General features: G+C 35.2%; 1 protein-coding gene across 4 annotated transcripts in view; it reads right to left on the reverse strand.

Moving 5' to 3' along the window:
• The window catches only part of SS18 (SS18 subunit of BAF chromatin remodeling complex), a 75,420-nt gene that overhangs the window by 47,343 nt on the left and 6,000 nt on the right, over nt 1-22,077 (reverse strand). For all 4 annotated transcript variants that reach the window (XM_060028824.1, XM_060028823.1, XM_060028822.1 and 1 more), the window contains exon 3: nt 16,079-16,163. In XM_060028824.1, the coding sequence (XP_059884807.1) occupies nt 16,079-16,163 (85 nt within the window). The remainder of the gene's footprint in view (nt 1-16,078; nt 16,164-22,077) is intronic.

A 22,077-nucleotide genomic window follows, 5' to 3' on the forward strand; every position in this document is an offset into this window, starting at 1 on the left:
GTCTACTTCATATTACAAATTCCATCCCCTGCCTCCAGTATTTCCAATACACCTCTCCCTCTCCTACTTGTTTTCCTTTTCCTTAGCTCTTTCCATTGTCCAACAGACTACGTGATTTAATTATTTGTTATGCTTGCCTCGTTTGCTAGAATATAAAACCCAAGAGAGCAGGAATGTTTTGCTCACTGATGTTTCAAAAACTATTGCCTGACACACAGTAGGCACTTAATATTTAGTAAATAAATGAAGAAACCATCAAATATAAATGATTTACTATAAAACTAAAAATAATTTTGACTATAAAATTATTCAATATTTCTTTAGAATATAAAAAAACTGAAAAATACAAATTTTAGTTTAACAATTCTTCAACTGTATAACTATCATTAGTATAGCTGTCATCAAAATAGTTCCCCAAAGGAGGCACTAAAGTGACATGTAGAAATAGGAGATTTAAAAATAAATTATTCAAAACAGGCTATACATATTTTACATATATAGATACATATACACAGATAAAATACTTCCAAAAGTTGATAAAGAGATGATCCCTATACACACAAAAGACTCTTGATTAGTCAACCAAGACTGGATCCAAAAGCCCCATCTGTATCATATTTGCCTTACTTCCTAGTCCTAAAATCAGTCTCCCCAAAATGAATTTTACACATATCTGAAACAGCTTAGGAAGGTTTCCTCGATTCCTCATTCATGCCTACAAGAAATTTCAGGATGCCACCATGGGTAGCCTTGAATTTATGCTGACTTTTGACCTCACCAATTGATTTCTTCAATTTAGCAATCTCATAAATTGTCATATGGCACCTTGTTCCAAAAAAGATGGCTAATATTCAGTCCTATCGTAAAATGTGATCAGTTTAACTTTCATAACTAATAATATCTCCCAGTTATTTTCACAGCATTTTGATTCTTCAACTGTCCTAAAGGCTTAGGCCCCAGAATGACTGACCTACTAAAAATACTCTCCCCAGTTTTAGTACTAGGTTCCCCACTAAATTCAACTTTATGAAACAGCAAACATTTTTACCATAACAAATCCAACATTACACTGTCTCAGCTCTGAAAAACCAAGTCTTCCAGACCCTGATGATGTTAACCACTAAACAATCACTCCAGAACCATATAATCTAAAGAACAAAAAGTAAATGTCTTTTTCTTCACAGACCAGAAGATTTCTCTACAGTATTCTTTCAAAAGAAAAGAAAAAAATAAATAAACTAATCTACTCCGGAAACACTGGGAGATAGGACTCTACGCCTTTCTTTTTTTTCGGTACGCGGGCCTCTCACTGTTGTGGTCTCCCCCATTGTGGAGCACAGGCTCCGGACGCGCAGGCTCAGCGGCCATGGCTCACGGGCCTAGTCGCTCCACGGCATGTGAGATCTTCCCAGACCGGGGCTCGAACCCGTGTCCCCTGCATCAGCAGGCGGACTCTCAACCACTGCGCCACCAGGGAAGCCCTAAGCCTTTCTTAAAGTTGTAATAATACCGCCCATTAAGAAATATATATTTGGCTTGGGACTTCCCTGGTGGCGCAGTGCCAATGCAGGGGACACAGGTTCAAGCCCTAGACCAGGAAGATCCCACATGCTGCGGAGCAACTAAGCCCATGCACCACAACTACTGAGCCTGTGTTCTAGAGCCCGCGAGCCACAACTACTGAAGCCTGCGCACCTAGAGCCCGTGCTCCGTAACAAGAGAAGCCACTGCAATGAGAAACCCGCACACCGCAACAAAGAGTAACCCCTGCTCACCGCAACTAGAGAATGCCTGTGTGCAGCAATGAAGACCCAGCACAACCAAAACTAATAAATAAATAAATACATTTCTTTAAAAAAATGAAGAAATATATATTTGCTTGATCTTGGATTTTTTAAATATTGTTTTTGTATCTATACCAGTCTGGCTTAATTACAAAAATAATGTGTAATCATTATAAAAATAGAAACAATACACACGGGAACCATTGCTAAAAGCTTGGTATGCACATCTCCAGAATCTTTTTCAAAATTCATATATATAAACATATATTTAGTTTTTAAAAGTAGGGTCACACTATCCTGTTATTAACTCTACTGTAGGTATTATTCTATATCAGCATATAATTCAATCTCATGCAAAAGTACAGAACTCAATTGAATAAGATATAACAGTTTTTAACCCATCCTCACTACTGACAGTTTTTCCTTATATTGTTTCATTATTTTGCCAATAAAAATAATGCTTAAACAACCCTGTACAAATACTTTTCTGTACTTATTCTGTGCAAATAAGAATAAATTACTTAATTTCCAACATTTAGGTTCTTTACTTTCTTAGCTATATGGCAAATTCTGCTCTTTACAGAGGTGAGCTAGATACATTATTTTCAATTAATAACAAAGGGACAACCCTTAGGTTCTCTAGTACATTTATAAGCTTCATTCACTAATATAGTTCTGCAAGAAAAATTACACACACATTTGTATTTCTCGCAGTAAGATATATCCAATTTCTTTACATATTTGGACTCAGACAGTCTTCTGAATTTTATATATGCTATCCAGCAAATAGTTAACATGATTTTTCCTAGGATTCTAAAAAGACAAGATAGGCAACAATGTTGGCAAAATGCTCCCTATCATACATTAATGTAGAGAAATGTGCCCCCATAAATCAATTCTCTATGAAATACAGGGTTACCTCCTTTAGGAAACCTTCCCTAATCCTCAACAGAACTAATTACTTCTATGTTTCAAATGTACTTTAAATATACATAATTCTAAAATAGCATATAAGTGTACTATAGAATTACTATCTGCTGTCTTTAATATCATTTATAGAACTTTTTGGCATATAAAATACACATTTCAAAAGACCATTTCACCTGTAGTCTTGCTTCTGTTTTTAATACCAAAATGTCTTAATTAGACACCTTTTATTTTGCAGAACTTTATTAGGTAGAAGAGAAAGAAGACAGCTGTGGCTGGTGAAAGAAAGGGGAGTAGTCTGAGATGATCACTATGTTTCTGACTAAAAGAACTCAGTGTTCACACTACTCACTTGAGATAGGAAATAGCAAAATGGCTGTGCACTTTTTTTCCTTTAACAGCAGGGAACAGAGGGGGAACTGAGACGGATGACTTTTGCCTACACTGTGTGGAGGCATATCCAAACTGGTTATGTCAAGTAGAAGCTAGATTCATGGGGCACACTTGGGCAAGAAGATACATATTTGGGAGCCAAGAATATGGAGGGGAACATCAAGTCAAGAATATAAAAAATCAGGAGTGTGGGTGAAATCTCCCAGGACGGGTGTGTATAGTAAAAAGTTGTTCAAGTACAGATCATCAACATTTGATAGGCAGGTAAAACACAGGGAGCCGAGCAGCTAGAAAGGTAAAAAAGAAAACTATCACATAAGTTAAAGAATACAAGTTTCAACATTATCACACTGACCAAATAAATATGATCATGTTCATCAAACACTTAAGACATGCTGAAAATGATGACAATATTGAAGAAAAGTTCTTTCCATAATTCTAAATAAGAACTTAAACGCTTTCATTAAGAAAACTGTAATAAAAAGACAAGGTACAGAACAGTGTGTATGGCAATCAAGGTTCTACCTGCCTAGAAAAGAAGGGGAAAGTATGTATTTACATTGGCTTTTATTTGCATAAAAAGCAGGTATAAGACAGAGGTGCAAGTAGGCTTCTGTATGACTTTTTGTAGTTTTTAATGTTCTAACCACATCAAAGTACTACCTGTGCTAAAAATTAAGTTAAAATTTATAAATGAGATAAACTCTGCTAATCTTTAAAATGTTCCACAACTCTAACCACGTGTTCCCACGTGTTCCTTCACTTCACTTGGATCACACCTGTAAACAGTAAATCCTATAATATCAAATTTTAGTCAGTGAAATACCTTAACAGATGGATGCTCTGCCAGCAGTCACTGAACCTGAAGACAAATATATTATCGTTTTTACTGACACTTGTGTAAGGAAAGGCTGATCAAGTGCCCAATGCTAACTCAAAACATCAAGTGTGGTATCACCAAAAAATGAAATTTAGGAAATAAAAAATATATAAAATGTAAGGCTACTCCCTCTAACCAATTTTCATTAATAGTTAAGACTTTTATTTTTTGGACAGAACACCTATTAAACAAAAATGATCTTTAATACTTTTAAAATTCAAGTGTATCTGATTAAATTAGAGATTTCTTTAAACAATGCTCATAATGAATTAAGTGAAAAGCAAGACAAGTAATTCCAATCAACTTTCAGCCTTCTTTTAAAATTAAATGCATACCATAAAAAGAAATGAAATTGAGTTTATTTGTAGTGAGGTGGATGGACTTAGAGACTGTCATACAGAGTCAAGTAAGTCAGAAAGAGAAAAACAAATACCGTATGCTAACACATATATATGGAATCTTACCAAAAAAACGGTTCTGAAGAACATTCAGGCAGAACAGGAACAAAGACGTAGATGTAGAGAATGGACTTGAGGACACGAGGAGGGGGAAGGGTAAGATGGGACGAAGTAAGAGAGTGGCATGGACATATATACACTACCAAATGTAAAATAGATAGCTTGTGGGAAGCAGCTGCATGGCACAGGGAGATCAGCTTCGTGCTTTGTGTCCACCTAGAGGGGTGGGATAGGGAGGGTGGGAGGGAGACGCAAGACGGAGGGGATATGAGGATATATGTATACATATAGCTGATTCACTTTGTTATACAGCAGAAACTAACAAACCATTGTAAAGCAATTATACTCCAATAAAGATGTTAAAAAAAAACTTGATTCTACAAATATATGCTTTGCCTTCTTCCATACTGACAAAAGAAAATTAAATGCATACATACTCGATCTTAGGGAATGGCATTAATGTCACTCGAGTCTCCAAACTCCTTCCTTATCCTGCATATGTATTCAGTAACTGAAACCTGCTAATCTTCTTTCAAATTCTCCTTAATCTGACTTCTCTTTCCATTTACACATTCCAATTGCGTACTACCTTCATCTTCATTACCATCAATATTTACTGAGTACCTCCTATATACTGGACATCATGAATTGTCTGAATTAATCCTTCATTTAACAGCATTACAGAATAAGTATTATCTTTCTCATACTGTAAAAATGGCCATGATACACATCAAATGAAGGTGATACTACAGAAATAGGAATCATATTTTTCCAAAGTTTTGCATATCCTCAAACATCACTGGATATTCCATTTAAAATGCGTAGCAATATAAAATCCTCAATTCCTAGTTACACAATAGAATCACCTGAAAAGCTTTTAAAACGTGCAGCCAAGGTAAAGAAACACTAGACTACGTGATTATCCAAGCTCCTTCCAGTTCTAAAACTTTTAATTCTGTAGAAATATTTCTAGACTGTATGCCTTCAAAATGAACTACCACAATAAAAAGACTATTTTCTCCCCAAGTTTTTCCCAAAGAAAAATTAAATCAATGGATAAAAGCTTTTTTTTAATTTAAATTGTTCTCTCATAATTCTTTCTTAAATCAATGGTGCTTACTACTTCATAATACTAGCAGATGACAAAAATAAACTAACAATAACTAATATTAGCCTAAAACTTAGAAATGCAATTTCTTCAAAGTACATTTGTAGGAAGGACTTACATACACATAATATAGTCATATTTTCTACTGGCAAAATTGTTCCTAGTTCATATAATGAAAATAATTATGTCAATAGTTTATGTTGTTTCAGAAAGTATACCAGCTCTGAAAACCAACATTCTAATGATGCCTCCAACAGTTACCAAGGTAGATAGGACCCTATATACCTCTACTAAATGGAGTCAGAATAGTGTAAATTTTGAATTATGTCAGTTTTGTACAAATATTTGGTCTCTTTCAATGCCACCTCAGCTGTCAGGTACACTGCTTGTAAGTATGCCTGCCTATGGAATACACTCTCCAAGTTCTGATGTGTGATTTGCTGCTTTTGGCTATGGGCTTAAAATTGAAAAAGCAAACTTGTTCAAATATGTGTAAGACTAAGAATAGTTTCTGTTACAAACTTACAATGCCTTTGAAATAAGAAAAGAACACCCAGGGCCCAAACTAAGAAGCAAAATACCTAAGTGTTAGTACACTGGCTTTATAAATTGTTTTTCTCCTTTTAGGTCTTTTTCCATTTATTCCTGGTTTTCTAATTCTTGACTTTCTTTCAAATAGGAGAAGTTTGCTAGATCTGGTCTTGTTCCAGATACATGAAATATTACTATAAATATATAATTCCTCTTTTGGGAGGACACTAAAAAACCTAAAAGTTGAGCATATGTATAATCATGAGCACATTACTAACCAGTTAAATAAAGTGAAAAATGCCGTTCTGGAAAACTTCAGTAAAATCACCCTAAAACATACAGTCCTTTTTCAGGGTCAAAATTTCTCAAACTACAGTTAGTAAGTAGTATATTTTATCCCTTTTGGCAGATTGGTTGTATGTATTCTACTATTCTAGTTTTCTCAAATTCAGCTTTCTTCCTATTTCATTTCTAATCCAACTGTTTCCTTCTTGCTGATTTTCCCCCTCTTTAGCCCCGCTTTTATTATTGGTCCAACTCTGTTGTTACCCCTACTATGAGGATCTATTTATCTCTAGGCTTTCTAAAACCCCTCTTCCTTTGTTAACTTAGCTTCCCAAGCAACCTAACCTTCAAAATACCCATTTTTTAAAATGAAAATGTGATCACATATTTTATTTATTTATTTTTGCGGTACGCGGGCCTCTCACTGTTGTGGCCTCTCCCGTTGCGGAGCACAGGCTCCGGATGTGCAGGCTCAGCGGCCATGGCTCATGGGCCCAGCGGCTCCGTGGCATGTGGGATCCTCCCGGACCGGGGCACGAACCCGTGTCCGCTGCATCGGCAGGCGGACTCCCAACCACTGCGCCACCAGGGAAGCCCTGATTACACATTTTAAATAAAACTTTGACCAATATTAAGAAGGAAAAATTTTATTTCAAAATACACAAATGGCAATAACTGTATTCTTTAGTAAAATATGATGTAAAATAGTAACTGTGTTAAATGAATCTGAAACAATGGTAGGTTTGTAATGAAATGTGTGTCTTTCCTTTGTAATGGTTCTTAACCAGGTGACGGTAAAATAATACTTTCCCTGAATATAAATAATAATTTTTACTGTCCTATTTGATTTGTAGGGAAAAATGTAAACTCTATAAAAAACAAATGAAAAAAATTCAATAACAATGTATAACTTAGCAACAGATGAGAATGGAATAGTAAATTCTGAGTTAGAGATTTTGCAGCACCTTAATGAATATCTATGGGAGCTAAATTTTACCACACTGGCTTCTCAATAATTACCACCTCCTTGAGGAAGGGCAAGAGAAATGAGTAACTAAATCTCAAGATGTGTGGTATGACCCAACATTTTTGTGTTCTGCATAGAAGCTGGAGAGAATATGGGACATATCTGAGAAACTGTAATGTTTAAGACTTTAAGACATTTCCATATATTATGAAGACAATATTTCAAATCAAGACAAAATGACAAAATCCAGAATTGCACAGTACTATAAGTCACGTAGAGACTCTCAATTGGTTGGGTAGAAGGGATACGGAAGGGTCAACAGAATCACCTGAGAACACTCTGCAAACTACCCTCATTCCCCAACCACCCACGAGGCTCTAAGACTATCTGGAGGAGAACGTCCCCTCTTCACACTCAGTGCCCTGACTTGAGAACCCCTGTGCAATGCGTTACTGTTTTGATGAGAACATGTTCACAATGTGTCACATCTTTCAGATGTACTAGAACAGGAGAAAAAAAAAAAAAAAAGAGGGTTTCCCTGGTGGCGCAGTGGTTGAGAGTCCGCCTGCCAATGCAGGGGACACGGGTTCGTGCCCTGGTCCGCTCCACAACGGGAGGGGCCGCGGTGGTGAGAGGCCCACGTACCGCAAAAAAAAAAAAAAAAGAATCACTGAGTTATAGGTCACCATGGTGATAATAAGCTAAATTCTTTTTTTTTAACATCTTTATTGGAGTATAATTGCTTTACAATGGTGTGTTAGTTTCTGCTGTATAACAAAGTGAATCAGCTATAAGTATACATATATCCCCACATCCCCTCCCTCTTGCTTCTCCCTCCCACCCTCCCTATCCCACCCCTCTAGGTGGTCACAAAGCACCAAGCTGATCTCCCCGTGCTATGTGGCTGCTTCCCACTAATAAGCTAAATTCTTAACCTGCCTCTTAAATCTATAGTATAGTCCCCAAACTATAAGCAGACTCATTCATTTAACTTTATTTTTTAAACTTAACACCTGAGTACAGGAATAATGCTAGACAAGAAAGAAACAAAAATGATCAAGGCATTCATTTCCATAACAACACAGTAGAACAATCAAGACACTGCAGGTTGTAAAATTTAGATTCAAGCTCTTGAAAAATCTAGCCACGTCCTACCCTGATACACAAACTTAAGAGCAAATGGGTCAGACTTTAATTTCTATTCCATCCTAATAGCAACATGACTTGGTATCATAATGCATGAACTGCTTTCAGTAAGGCCTGGGTTCAAATGCCATGCTACCACTTAGCAACTACAAGTCCCTAGATGCATTAATCACCCTGAGACTCAGTTTCCTCAACCATAGAATGGGACTAATATCTTAAAAAATTCTAAGGATGAAATAAAGTATTGAAAGGACCCAATACTTAGTAGTCCTTCTGCAAGTGTTTGTTCTCTCTCCAGTGAAACAGTTGTATCTAAGAAGCCTTAAAAATAACTAATATTCTATGGATAGCAAAACAGAATTCTATTCCAATACTAAGGAATCACAGGTTAACAGCAAATTAGGTCATTCAAACCCTCCACTGCGGACAACAAAAAAAGCTGGAGAAAATACTTTTAAAATATGTTTAAAGATATGGAAGAGCAGACAAAGTAGTTAGAAATGAACAGGCCAAGATCCAGAAGAAAAAAATTCTAGAGACATGGGCCCAAACTTGGGGGCTACATTTGCTGTGGGCATGTTAGCCAATATAGAAAGCCAGTTGAGAATTTTCCAAAACTGATATCAATCCACAGATTTCAGAAATCTCAACAAACACCAAGCAGGATAAATAAAAAGAAACGCACACCTAGAGAGATCATAGTAAAACTGCAAAAAACTCTAGACAAAGCAAAAAATCTTCAACACAGTCAAAGAAAACAGTCAAACTGCCTTCAAAATAGTAACGTTTACACTGACATTCAACTGTCAATAGATAAAAGCCAGAAAACAGCAGAATGATTAATTTAATGTGCTCACATGCCAACCTAAAACCTGTCCCTGGCAAAAACATCTTTTAAGAATGATAGTGAAAAGGCATTTTTAGATCACCAAAAAAACAAAAACAAACAAAAAAAGACCTGAAGGTATCTGTCACCACCAAACCAATGCTAAAAGGAAATACTGAAATATGTTCTCTAGGGAGGAAAAAAGAAATGATCTGAGAGAAAAGGCTGTAAATGAAGGGAGGAATGAAAAGCATCAAAAATGGTAACAATGATAATCACCTAATGAAGACTAACTTTAAAAAAAAGTAAAAATCACTTGTGAGTAAACATCCACAGATTTAAAATGTGTAACACAATGGATAAGTCATTGAGGGAATTAATTGAAATAAAGTATCTGAGGGTCCTTGAATTGTTAACTATATAGTAACCTCTAAAATAATAATAAGTATATAAGTATATAATTTCCAAACTAGTGGGGGAAAAATTTTTTTTAAATAATTATCAAGACAAAAAGAACAGAAGAAAAGGAATATAAACAGATGAGACAAAAATAAAGTGCATTCTATGATGGCAGGTTTAAATTAAGATATATAAGCAATTACGTTCACTGTAAATGGATTTGATGTTTCAAGTAAATAACAAAGATTGCTGGATTGCATTTTTTTTAAAAAAACAACATGCTGTTCATAAGACACATATCTCTAACACAAAGAAATGGAAAGGTGGATATACCATGCAAATGCTAAAGAAAGATGACTCAGCTACACAAAAACCAGACAAGCAGACATTAATACAAAAAGCATAATTAGAGATAAGGAGGGATACTTCATAATGACATGTTACAAAGAACCAGAAAGCTATAACATTTCTAAACATACATGCATCCACTACAGTGCCTCAAAATGTAATAAACTCGAAAGATTTACAAGGAAAAACAGTCAATCCACAACTATACTTGGACATTTTAAACATACACCTCTCAGTAACTGATAGAACAAACACACAAATGAAACATCACAAAGTTAAAAAAAAAAATTCAGTAAGGCTATGCAGAAGATTCAAACAAGATTAACACACCTGAACTAGTGAACATATACAGGACTCTGCACTCAGGGGCTAAAGAATACATAGAACATTTGTTAAAACTGACCATATGCTGGATTGTAAAACAAATCTCAAAGAATTCCCAAGAACTGAAAGCATACAAAGTGTTACCTACCCACAATGCAAAGAAGTCAGAAATCATTAAGAAAAAGAAAACAATAAAATCTCCCTATGTTTGCAAACTAATATATTTATCAACCCATGTAAAAAGAAGAAATAACAACGGAAATTATAAACTATTTGGAACTGAATAAATATGAATATACTACATAACAGAACTAATTAGACAGAAATTTACACCCTTCAAATGCATGTATTAGTATGGAAGGATTAAAACTGATGAAGAAGGCATTCATCTTAAAACTCAGAAAAAGGACAGCAAAATACACTGAAGGAAAATAAAATGAAATAATAAAGATGAGATCAGAAATTAATCATATCCAAAAACGTACAAAAGAGTAATGGTCACAAAGTCTGCTTCTCAAGATTCTTTTAGGGAATCTAAAAGGACAAAACTATTTCCATAATAATACTAAGATGATGTTTGTCTTTTAGGCTATGTTGATATTTACAACATCATGGTGCAAAAGCAAAAGTGGATGTCACTGATGGAGCCTTGGCATATATCAAGGTATCAAACTCTACTGTAAATCATCGTACTATTGACTGCCCCAGACTAGCAGTTAAAGAAAGAAAAAGTCATTTTCACTTAAGAATGTCCTTGACGAAGCAGTAAAAATTATTCATTTATTAAATTCTCCGTGTCAGTTAAATATTCTGTGTGACAAAATGTGAAAATAATAAACATATCTGCTGCAAATCAAAGTAAAATGAAAACACTTTGTGATTGTGCTGCTTGCTGATTTAGGCACTGTTTTCATGGAACACCAATTTTACTTAAAAGAACAATATCTAGGGCTTCCCTGGTGGAGCAGTGGTTGAGAGTCCACCTGCCGATACAGGGGACACGGGTTCGTGCCCCGGTCCGGGAAGATCCCACATGCCGCGGAGCAGCTGGGCCCGTGAGCCATGGCCGCTGAGCCTGCGCGTCCGGAGCCTGTGCTCCGCAACGGGAGAGGCCACAGCAGTGAGAGGCCCGCGTACCGCAAAAAAAAAACAAACAAAAGAACAATATCTAGCCAAATTATACTTATCCAGGCTTGGGTATTTGGCAGACATTTCCTCAAAACTGAACACCGTGAGCCTGGAAAACAACTGATGGCATTTTCTGCGAATGATCAAATTTGACTTTTCAAGGAAGAACTGGGAATTTGGCAAACTAAGATTTACTGTCTTGAGCTTGACAACATCCCAGTACTTAAGAGACCTTTCTGATTAGATTGGTGGTGATTTCAAAAAATCACCAATTTTTTGGTATCATATAATGAAATATATCAGTATTTGGAAAAGGTGCATAACTAAGTGAACTTATTATTTTCCAAATGACCAAAGCATGATGTTATGAAATCACACATGAGTAAAAGATCCATACAGAATGCAAAACAGACCAATGAACTTTAATGTACCAGAATAAGAAAAATGTACTGATATAATTTCAGATTCCATACTGCAACTAACCTTTAAAAAACACTTGCTGAGATCTGCTATACTATCACAGATTATCCACAACCTAAAAAGGCTAAAAATATTCTTCCCTTTTCAAATTTCACATCTGTGTGGGACTGGATTTTCTTCTACTTCAACCAAAACATATGCTAGATTGAATCCAGAAGTAGATATGAGAATACAGATGTTTCCTATTAAGCCAGTTAAAAGAAATTTGCAAAATTATTAAAGTGTCATTTAACTCACTAAATTTTTTTCAAAGATACAGTTATTTTTCCTTTAAAGAATGTTATTTATATTAACATGCAATGGGTTTACTGTTGTTCATTTTAAATGAATATTAGTGTAATAAGTAAAATATAATCAATAATATCAGTGTATATAACTCACATGAAACTCCTCAGAGTGCTCAGTAATGTTTAAGTATAACATAATGGGGTTCTGTGAACAAAAAGTTTGAGAAATGCTGCAACAGAGAAAGTCAAAAACTGACGCTTTAAAGACTAAAAGAAGAAAATACAATAAATACGTGGCAACAGTGATCAAAAAAATTTTTTAACGAGGAGACACAAATAAACCACATTAAGAAGAAAATAAACTATCACTACAGATCCCACAGACATTAGAAAAAAGAGATTATTTCACAAACTTTATGTCAATAAATTTGAAAATCTGGATAAAATGTTAAAAAGCACAATTTACCAAAATAGCTACCTCATAAGATATAGAAATGTATAAACTGTCCTATAACCATAAAGAAATTGAGTCAGTAAATAAAAGCCTCACAAAGAAAATTTCAGATCCAAATGGCTTTTCTAAAGAATTACACCAATCATTTAGGAAACGGTTATACTCTGCAAATTCTTCCAGATAAGAAAAAGTGGGAAAATTCTGCAGGTCATTTTATGAAGCCAGCATAACCTCAAAATAAAAAACAGACAAAGGCATTATAAGAAAAGAAAATTAAAAATCAATGACACTCATGAACAGCCATAAAAATCTTGATCAAAAATTTAACAAACTGAATACAGCAATTTTTTTAAAAAGACCATGACCAAGTGGGTCATGAAAAAGTAGGTTAATTACAAAAATCCAAGACTGACTGAGCATTGAGAAGTAAATCAATGTAATTCACCACATTAACAGATTAAAGAAAAAACTATGATCACCTCATTAGATGTAATAGAAGTATTTAATAAAATTTAACATCCATTCAATATATAAACTATTAGCACAACAGAAACGAAAGGGAACTTCCTTAACCTGATAAAAGGTATCCACAAAAAAAACTACAGCAAGCATCATACATAATGGTCAAACAGTGAAAGCTTTCCCTTTGTGATCAGGAACAAGATTAAGATGTCCTCTATCACCACTTCTATTCAGGAATGTACTGGAGGTCCTAGCCAGAGAAGTAAGGCAAGAGAAAGAAATAAAAGGTGTAAGGATTGGCAAGAAAAAACAAAACTCATTATTCACAAATATGTTCGTGAATATAGAAAACTGGAAGTATCTACAGAAAAATTGTTAGAAGTAAGAGTTGAACAAGGCTGTGAGATTCAAAATCAATTGAGTTTCTATGTAAACTGTAATCACAGTTACAAAATAAAACTTAAAAAACAACGATTCCATTTCAAATTGCCTCAAAAATACGAGGTACTTAGCAATAAATCCAGAGAGATGTGTAAATGTCTCTGCAGGAGAGAGATGTGTAAATTTCCTTTGCAGGAAAATCACAAAACTTTATTGACAGATAGTAAAGGACTAAATAAATCAAAATACATGCAATGATCATGATTTGAAAGACTCAGTATTGTAGAGACATCAATTCTCCCCAAATTGATTTATAGTCAAGTTCACCTCAATGAAAATCACAAGCGGATTATGTTGGACATGCTGATGTTTAAGTGTATATGGAAATGCAAAGGATCAGTACACAAGATATTCTTGAAAAAAATAAGGAATATAAGGAATAAGTAAAGAACTTCTCTAACATACATCAAGACTTATTGGACTATGACAACTGTGACAAGATAGTGGAATTTATAAAAACTGGCCAATGGAACAGAATAGAGAGATTAGACACAGACCCGCACATATATGGACACTTGATATATAATATCAAGTGGCATGACAAAATAGAGAAAAGACATTTTGTTTTATTTTTCTAACAGATAATGCTGGGAGAGAATTATCTACCTGGAAGCAAATGAAATCAAATCTATTGCTCATACTAGCTGATAATGAAATCCATGGCAAAAAATCACATTAACATTCTTTCAGATTCAAAACTAAATTTATTCATTATATATCCCTAGTGAGATATATCTAAGGACAACCATATTATTGTTAGCGGCAATCCTGGTATTGTTATATTGAAATTATGTTACATATATAGTAGTATAAAGCAAACAAGTGACTATAATAACGTCATTGAGGTATCAAGATTTTTAGAGTAAGACAGAAGAGATACTAATACATAAAATCAAATCTGGGTAAAAAAACTTTTCCTGAAGTGGCAATATCACTAATTTAATATTTTCTTTCTTTTAAAAAAGCGTGTTTACTACCTCTGTCTGCTGAAAATGCCAAGAAAAAATGGAAACTCAGTAATAATGAATGCCCCAAACATCCAAATTGTGGTTTCTAAATACCAATTCCCATAGGAAAAAGGCTGGTTGGAAAAATAGTTGGGGCAGAATAGTTCTGGGGCAGAAAACATAATCAGTCTGATCTCTCTCACAAATTCTGAAGCGAAGAAGCTATACAATAACGAAATCATGTCAGAAGGACACAGGAGCCAAATGAAGGGGTACCCACTGACCACAGGTGAGAAAACTTGAGTATCACAGAAAATGACTCAATGGATTTAAACACATTAAAAATATAAAAATGTATAAGTTCAGATAATAAAAAAAAGACAAAATCCTTGGTCATCTTTTGCAGGTTGCTAGAGACCAACTGGTTATTCCGAAAATTGATAAAGGAATAGAATCAAGCCTTTATCATGACTTTCCTATAGAACTCTCTATTTCAGGATAACCAAATATTTGATTAAAGGAAATTTTCCTTTTTAAAAGAAGTACATTGTAGGAGGAACTGTAAAGTTAGAAACTCATTGTTCTTAGATCCTAAAATGAAACAACGAACCTGGTCAACAAGCACCAATGACTGCTAAAACCACTAACTGAAAGGTAGATGGGGAACTTTATAATGGACTGATCAGACCAATACCAACTGTGTGCACTGATCAATCCTGACATCACTAAAAACGGGACAACAAAATATGTCCCTGCTAACGAGATACAATAGGCAACACAAACACGGGGCCACCAATGAAATAACATAAAACTAAACCTAATTCTAATGGAGCCTCTCAATCTATAAATTATCAGTTTAGAGGAAACAGAGATGAGATGGAGGAACACGTTAAAGAACCACGAGGATACAATCAGCCAAATCCAAAATGTGAGAAGTTCTGCAAAATATATGACCCAGTTTCTTCAACAAATAAATGGAGAATAAAAAATATAAACTGATACAGATTAAAAAAAACTTAAGACACAGATCAACGAATGCAACAGGTGGACCTTGTTTGGATTCTGTGGCAAACAATCATTAAAACATTCGAGTTTTTTAGATAATTGGTGAAAATTGAAAACATCCTGGGTATTATAAGACATTAAGAGATTCTGGTTAATTTTGTGGTGTGGGATAATAGTCCTTATCTGCCAGAGATGCATATTAAATTACATATATGATTGGCTGGGTATCTGCTTTAAAATATTACAGATTTGTTCCTAAATAATTTGTGCAATTACACATTTAAATAAATAAATAAATAAATAAATAAATAGGTGGGTTAGTGAATAGATGGATGGATATAACTTCTTCAGTCAGGGAATCAATTCCAGGTGAATTAATTCAAATTAAATATGAAGGCAAAATAATAAAGCTTGTAGATCATATAGGAGAATATCTTCATGTTCTCAGAAGAGGGCAGGATTTGCTAAACAAAACTCAGAATCACCAAACAAAAATGTGTTATTCTGTAAAGAACTCTATAAAAATTATCTACTTCACACTACTTTAAAGGTACTTACTGCTGGTAAAAGAGACTGCATGTTTTGATTAGAATCTGCTATTGTAGCAAGGTAGACCAAGTTTGTATGCAGCATCTGTTGATACCTATTAAAACAAAACAAATATCAATATTAAAAAATAATTTTCTTCCTATCTGCTTACATATTATACAAACAGCATTTTATTCCTCAAGTTTAATGAGTGATTTCTGTTACCTGAACATCAACAGCACTTCAATTTTTCCTAGTTCCTCTGCAAAATAATTCCAAATAAGTATGTTCAAAGACAATAATAAACACGGAGCTCTTACCATGTGCTAGATATTGCTATAGTTGTTTTACATACTTAAACATCCGATTTAATCCTCAGACCAACACTATGAAGTGAAGATTCTTATTTTCTCCATTTCACAGATAAAGAAATTGAGGTTTAGAAAGGTTAGTAACTTGTACAAGATTGTACAGCATAGTAAATGGAATAACTGAGACAGGTACTGGCTCCACACATATAACATATGCAAAGAGATCTAGAATGAAGGAATCAACAAAACTGATATGCTTATTCCCTTCCCTCTGCCATTTTCGTGTTGCCAAAAACCTCAAAGCCAAGTACAGTCAACACGCTCTGCTAAAATGTCAGAAAGGAGGTGGAAACCACACATTTTTTCCCTTCTCATTCCTGCAGCAGTGACCAACAATCTATGCCTGCCGTGGTTATGCTGCCCATCTATCAGGACGTATAGAGAGGACAATAAAGAGGCATCTCCAATTACAAACAAAAGAAAAAAGTTATATGCTAAAGCACCGGGATGGAGGAAATAATAGGACACCAACACCAACAACACTGCAAATTAACTTTAAAAAATAAAGCAAATTCTCATTATCAGAGTCAAGTGGTTAAACATGTTTATTGTGATCTTACTTACCTATGAATTAATTTTGCTAAGCCACTCTTCATAATTTAAAAAATTAACTCAGATGAAACCAGATTGAAATTAGTAGTGATCCAATTACTAGTGCTGGTAAACCCACAAAATAATACAAACGTAAAACGTGCATCAAATTAAGCTTTTAGAATTTCATTTACTAATAAATACTATACAAATTAAAATAATGAAAATAAGTCAAAAGAACTTTATTCAGCTAAATAGAGTCTTCTAATATGGATCCCAAATGAAGTAATTTTCTAAGACAGACACCCTTAAGAGGAATCCTAGTAAATTCTTCGCTGCATTATTTATATCCTGCTGGAAAAACTGGTTTCACTACTGTTTTCTTATTAGGGAGGAAAAAACTTATTTCTCACTGAACTTAAAGTTTCTTCACCAACAAGATCATACTTTTATAGTTTGCTTGTTTGTTTTTTTATAAATTTATTGAGATATAACTGATATATATAAAGAACTTCACGTATTTAATGTGTACAATTTGATGAGCTTGGACATACACGAACACCAGTGAAAACATCACCACCATGGAGGTAACAGATATATCCAACACTTCCCAAGGTTTCCTTGTTTCTTTGTTTTTGTTTTTTTGTTGTTGTTTAAAAACAAGTCTAAGTTCTTAATGCTCCTCCTCACATATACACTATGTTGCTCAATCAGACATGATATATTGTTATAGGGATCCTTAAACAAACAAGGACCAAGAATTATTATTTTGCACTGAATTATTCATAATGGTTAATTATGTCATTGAAATTCTTCAAACAGCACTAACAGGCACCACTAGCTGGAACTACTTCATTATTCCATAGACATCTTGAATGGAATTTAAGATACAGGATTCTACAATCTTGCCATCTTTAAAAAACCAACCAGCCATTAGAACATGTAACCCATTGCAAAGGCTGCTCTTTCAAGTTTTTCTTTTCTTCTGAATATTAGTATGGCTCTATCACATGTACTCAGATATGAGATTTGCTGACTGCCCTATCAAAAATAAAAATACCAACTTTACTCAGAGACTATGGCTTACTCATGACCCTTTAAGAAAATTCTACTCATGCTTATTGGTCCTCGGTAAGCCAGTGTTAAAATACTGTTTAATCTGCCACACGCTTGAGGCCTCATTTATAAAATAATGGCAGGAACTTCCCTGGTGGCACAGTGGCTAAGAATCTGCTGCCAATGCAGGGAACACGGGTTCGAGCCCTGGTCCGGGAAGATCCCACATGCCGTGGAGCAACTAAGCCCCTGCGCCACAACTACTGAGGCTGCACTCTAGAGTCCGCGAGCCACAACTACTGAGTCCGCGTACTACAACTACCAAAGCCTGCGCGCCTAGAGCCCGTGCTCCACAACAAGAGAAGCCACTGCAATGAGAAGCACGTGCACTGCAACAGAGTAGCCCCTGCTCGCCCCAACTAAAGAAAGCCCGCGCCCAGCAACGAAGACCCAACGCAGACAAAAATAAATAAATTTATTTAAAAAAATATGGCAGTGAGGGTAGATCTCTAAAGTCCTTGTGGTTCTAAATATCTATAAATATAGCAACTTTTATGAAATACTTTAAAGACATTTCCCCAACTATCAAATCTTAATTTTTAATCTTGAAATACTCTCAAACTTACAGTTTCAAGAATAGTATGAAGAACTCCCAAATATTTTTCTCCCACGCTCCCCAACTGTCAGCATCTTACATCTGTCTTACACTATCTCTAAACACCTACACCAACATACACGTGCATGCAACGACACACTTTTTTCCAAAACCATCGAGAGTCAGTTACCGGCATAATACCCCATTACTTCTAACACTTCAGTGTCAATTTCCCAAAAACAAGGACATTCCCCTATATAACTACAATACAACCATCATAACAAGGAAATGAATACTGATACAATATTACCATCGAATCCACAGAAACCAGTCAAATTTCTACAATTGTCCCAAAAGCTCCAAATCTTTTTACCTAATGTAAGGGGGTAAGTAAAAATGATCGTTTTTAATGGTCTTTTGTAACTTCAGTAGGGTTTCTTCTTGTAAAAACTGCATTCTTTTTACAGCACTCATCAAATAAGCTTATTCTAAGATTCTTCTACAAATATTAAACATTTTCCTGAGAAACTTTTTTTAAATTCTATAAATACTATTAATTTGTCACTGAAGCAGTTTTTATATGCTTATTATTTCTAAAAACGTATACGTTAACAAAAGAAAACAGTATGTAAGCAAAGGGAAGATATAAAATATATTCGACATTTTATATTTCATGATGGTAACTTCCTCATACATACTGGCAGATACTTCCAGATACCCTTAATTATTAACCTATTAAATGAGAGGCAGTTCACTTCCCAAAGATTCCACTAAGAGCCACTACATGAATTACCTCGAATAAAGTAAAATAACCACCATTAAATTTATTGATATAATTACAAAATGAATCCAAAAAAGTCAGATTTCATTTTGAAAAAGAAACTTTTACCTAGAAGCTATGAACAGTGTATTTTTAGGTCAACACAAATACAATTTATAGAATAAAAGTTAACTTCCTAACTAGAGATTTAAAACTAAATTCATTTACACTATGATGAACAAAAATTTTTCACTTGAGAACTGTTTATAACACACTCTGAAATAGGTGCACTCACCCTGAAATACAAAAAATAAGGGCTGATTTAAGCAAATACATGGGATGATTTAGAAAATGCTCAAACCAAACACCACAAGAGAGCAATAATATATTCTTACATATAAGTTGTCAGAATTTAAAGGGAAGAGGATCTGGGCATATGAGCTCTACAGGTGATTCACTGACTTATATGAGAGTGAGAGTGAGTGTGAGTGTGAGCGTGTGTGTGTGTGTGTGTGTAGATAAGGGTAGAGTAATATATCCAAAGATGTTACCAGTGAAAAATCTTTGGGTGGTGAGAATATGTTGTTCGTTCTCTAAATTTTAAATATCTGTGTTTTCTAATTTTCTACAATGCCTATACTGCTTTCATAAAAATAAAGTTACTTTTGATTTTAAAAAACATTGCTTCAGGGCTTCCCTGGTGGCACAGTGGTTGAGAGGCCGTCTGCCAATGCAGGGGACACGGTTTCGTGCCCCGGTCCGGGAAGATGCCACATGCCGCGGAGCAGCTGGGCCCGTGAGCCATGGCCACTGAGCCTGCGCGTCCGGAGCCTGTGCTCCGCAACGGGAGAGGCCACAACAGTGAGAGGCCCGCGTACCGCAAAAAAAAAAAAAAACAAAAAACACTGCTTCAGGCAGTTATCACATCTTAAGGAACTGTTTAATTAAAGTTGAACTGTTTAATTAAAGTTGAACTTGGGCTTCCCTGGTGGCGCAGTGGTTGAGAATCTGCCTGCCAATGCAGACGACCCGGGTTCGAGCCCTGTTCTTGAGCTCCGCAACAAGAGAGGCCACGACAGTGAGAGGCCCGCGCACCGCAATGAAGAGTAGCCCCCACTCGCCAAAACTAGAGAAAGCCCTCGCACAGAAACGAAGACCCAACACAGCCAAAAATATAAATAAATAAATAAATAAAATTGAACTATCAATTCCCAGATGGCTGTCATTGATGTTTCTCTTTATTCTCCTTTCACTTCTCCTGTGAGAAACAAGAACATTTATTAATGTTGAGAGGAGAATTTTTTTTTCTTCACTCACAAACCAATTCTGACAACTTGAGAAAGAAAGAGTATATGAAGAACTCTAAGAATGAAATTAAATACAACAGAAAGGGCAAAATTTAAGATTCTACCTAAATCAATTTAAGCCCCATTTATACATATATGTGATCAAATGAGGTCTATGCCAATAGGCAGAGAAGGGGAAAATGATCACATACACAAAAAAGCTGAAGACTATGAAGAATAAGACAGTATAAACTTTTGCCGACAAGTTGGAAAAGTGGGTTCTACATCTGAACATGTCTTATCCCTGTCACGTACTGCTAGGGCCTATAGGAAATTGAACCAGTCCTATGCCCGTGGCTTTACCTGGCATTTTAAAAGACCACAGGTGTGATGACCATTTTGTAACATATAGATATGTCAAATCACTATGTTGTGCACCAAGAACTAGCATAGTGATGTAGGTCAGTTATACTTCAAAAACAAACGGACAGGGACTTCCCTGGCCGTCCTGCAGTTAAGACTCAGCGCTTCCACCGCAGGGGCCATAGGTTCGATCCCTGGTCAGGAAACTAAGATCCCACATGCTGCACAGTGCAGCCCCCCAAAAAGAATAACAGAATAACAAAAACAGACAAACTCACAGAAAAAGAGATCAGATGTGTGGTTACCAGTGGTGGGGGGCGGGGAAGAGGAGGAGCTGGATAAAGGTAGTAAAAAGAAGAAAAAAAGCCGTAAGTGAAAATAATTATTCTAATCAGTGCCGCTCAGTTGTTATCATTCCATGGCTGACATGAGGCAGTGATCTCCTAACCACTGATGATTATCCACAGTTGTAATTTCTTAAAAGAAATTTTCACATATAAACAGACAAGATTCATCAAAGAAAATATACATAAAAGAAGTGGCAATGGTCACATAAAATGCAAAATGTACAAGTGATTAGAAATTAAGATATCCTAGCATCCAGATCTTAATTTCTAAATATTATTCTCCAAAAAAAGAACTAGGGCTTGGAGAAATGATTCCAGACTGGGGCAGAAAAAAGTACAAGAGGAGCCTGGAACATTCTGTCATACAAGAAATTTTTTAAATGCTCAAAAAATAATAGAGACAAGTCAAGAAACCAGCATGAGGGGCTCCCAGTGGCCAACATCTGGGACAATTTGAAAAAGAAAATAAATAAATAATAGACTAACAAATTAAAACCCAGAGAATACAGTAAGAATCCATAAGTTCATTCAGATATAAATCAATGAATGAATGAATGGGACAGGGGCTGGGAAATTTGTTCCTTACAGTAGGATTCCAAATAACTGTAGAAGGAAAGATGGGTTCAGTCACCTTTTGGCAACTGCCACAGTAATAACTGTTTTAGTCCAGAATCACTGGTGGATGTTAAAACGAATGTGTGGAAATAGGCTAAGAAACAG

This window comes from Delphinus delphis, chromosome 13 (assembly GCF_949987515.2).
Source record: "Delphinus delphis chromosome 13, mDelDel1.2, whole genome shotgun sequence".
NCBI lineage: Eukaryota > Metazoa > Chordata > Mammalia > Artiodactyla > Delphinidae > Delphinus > Delphinus delphis.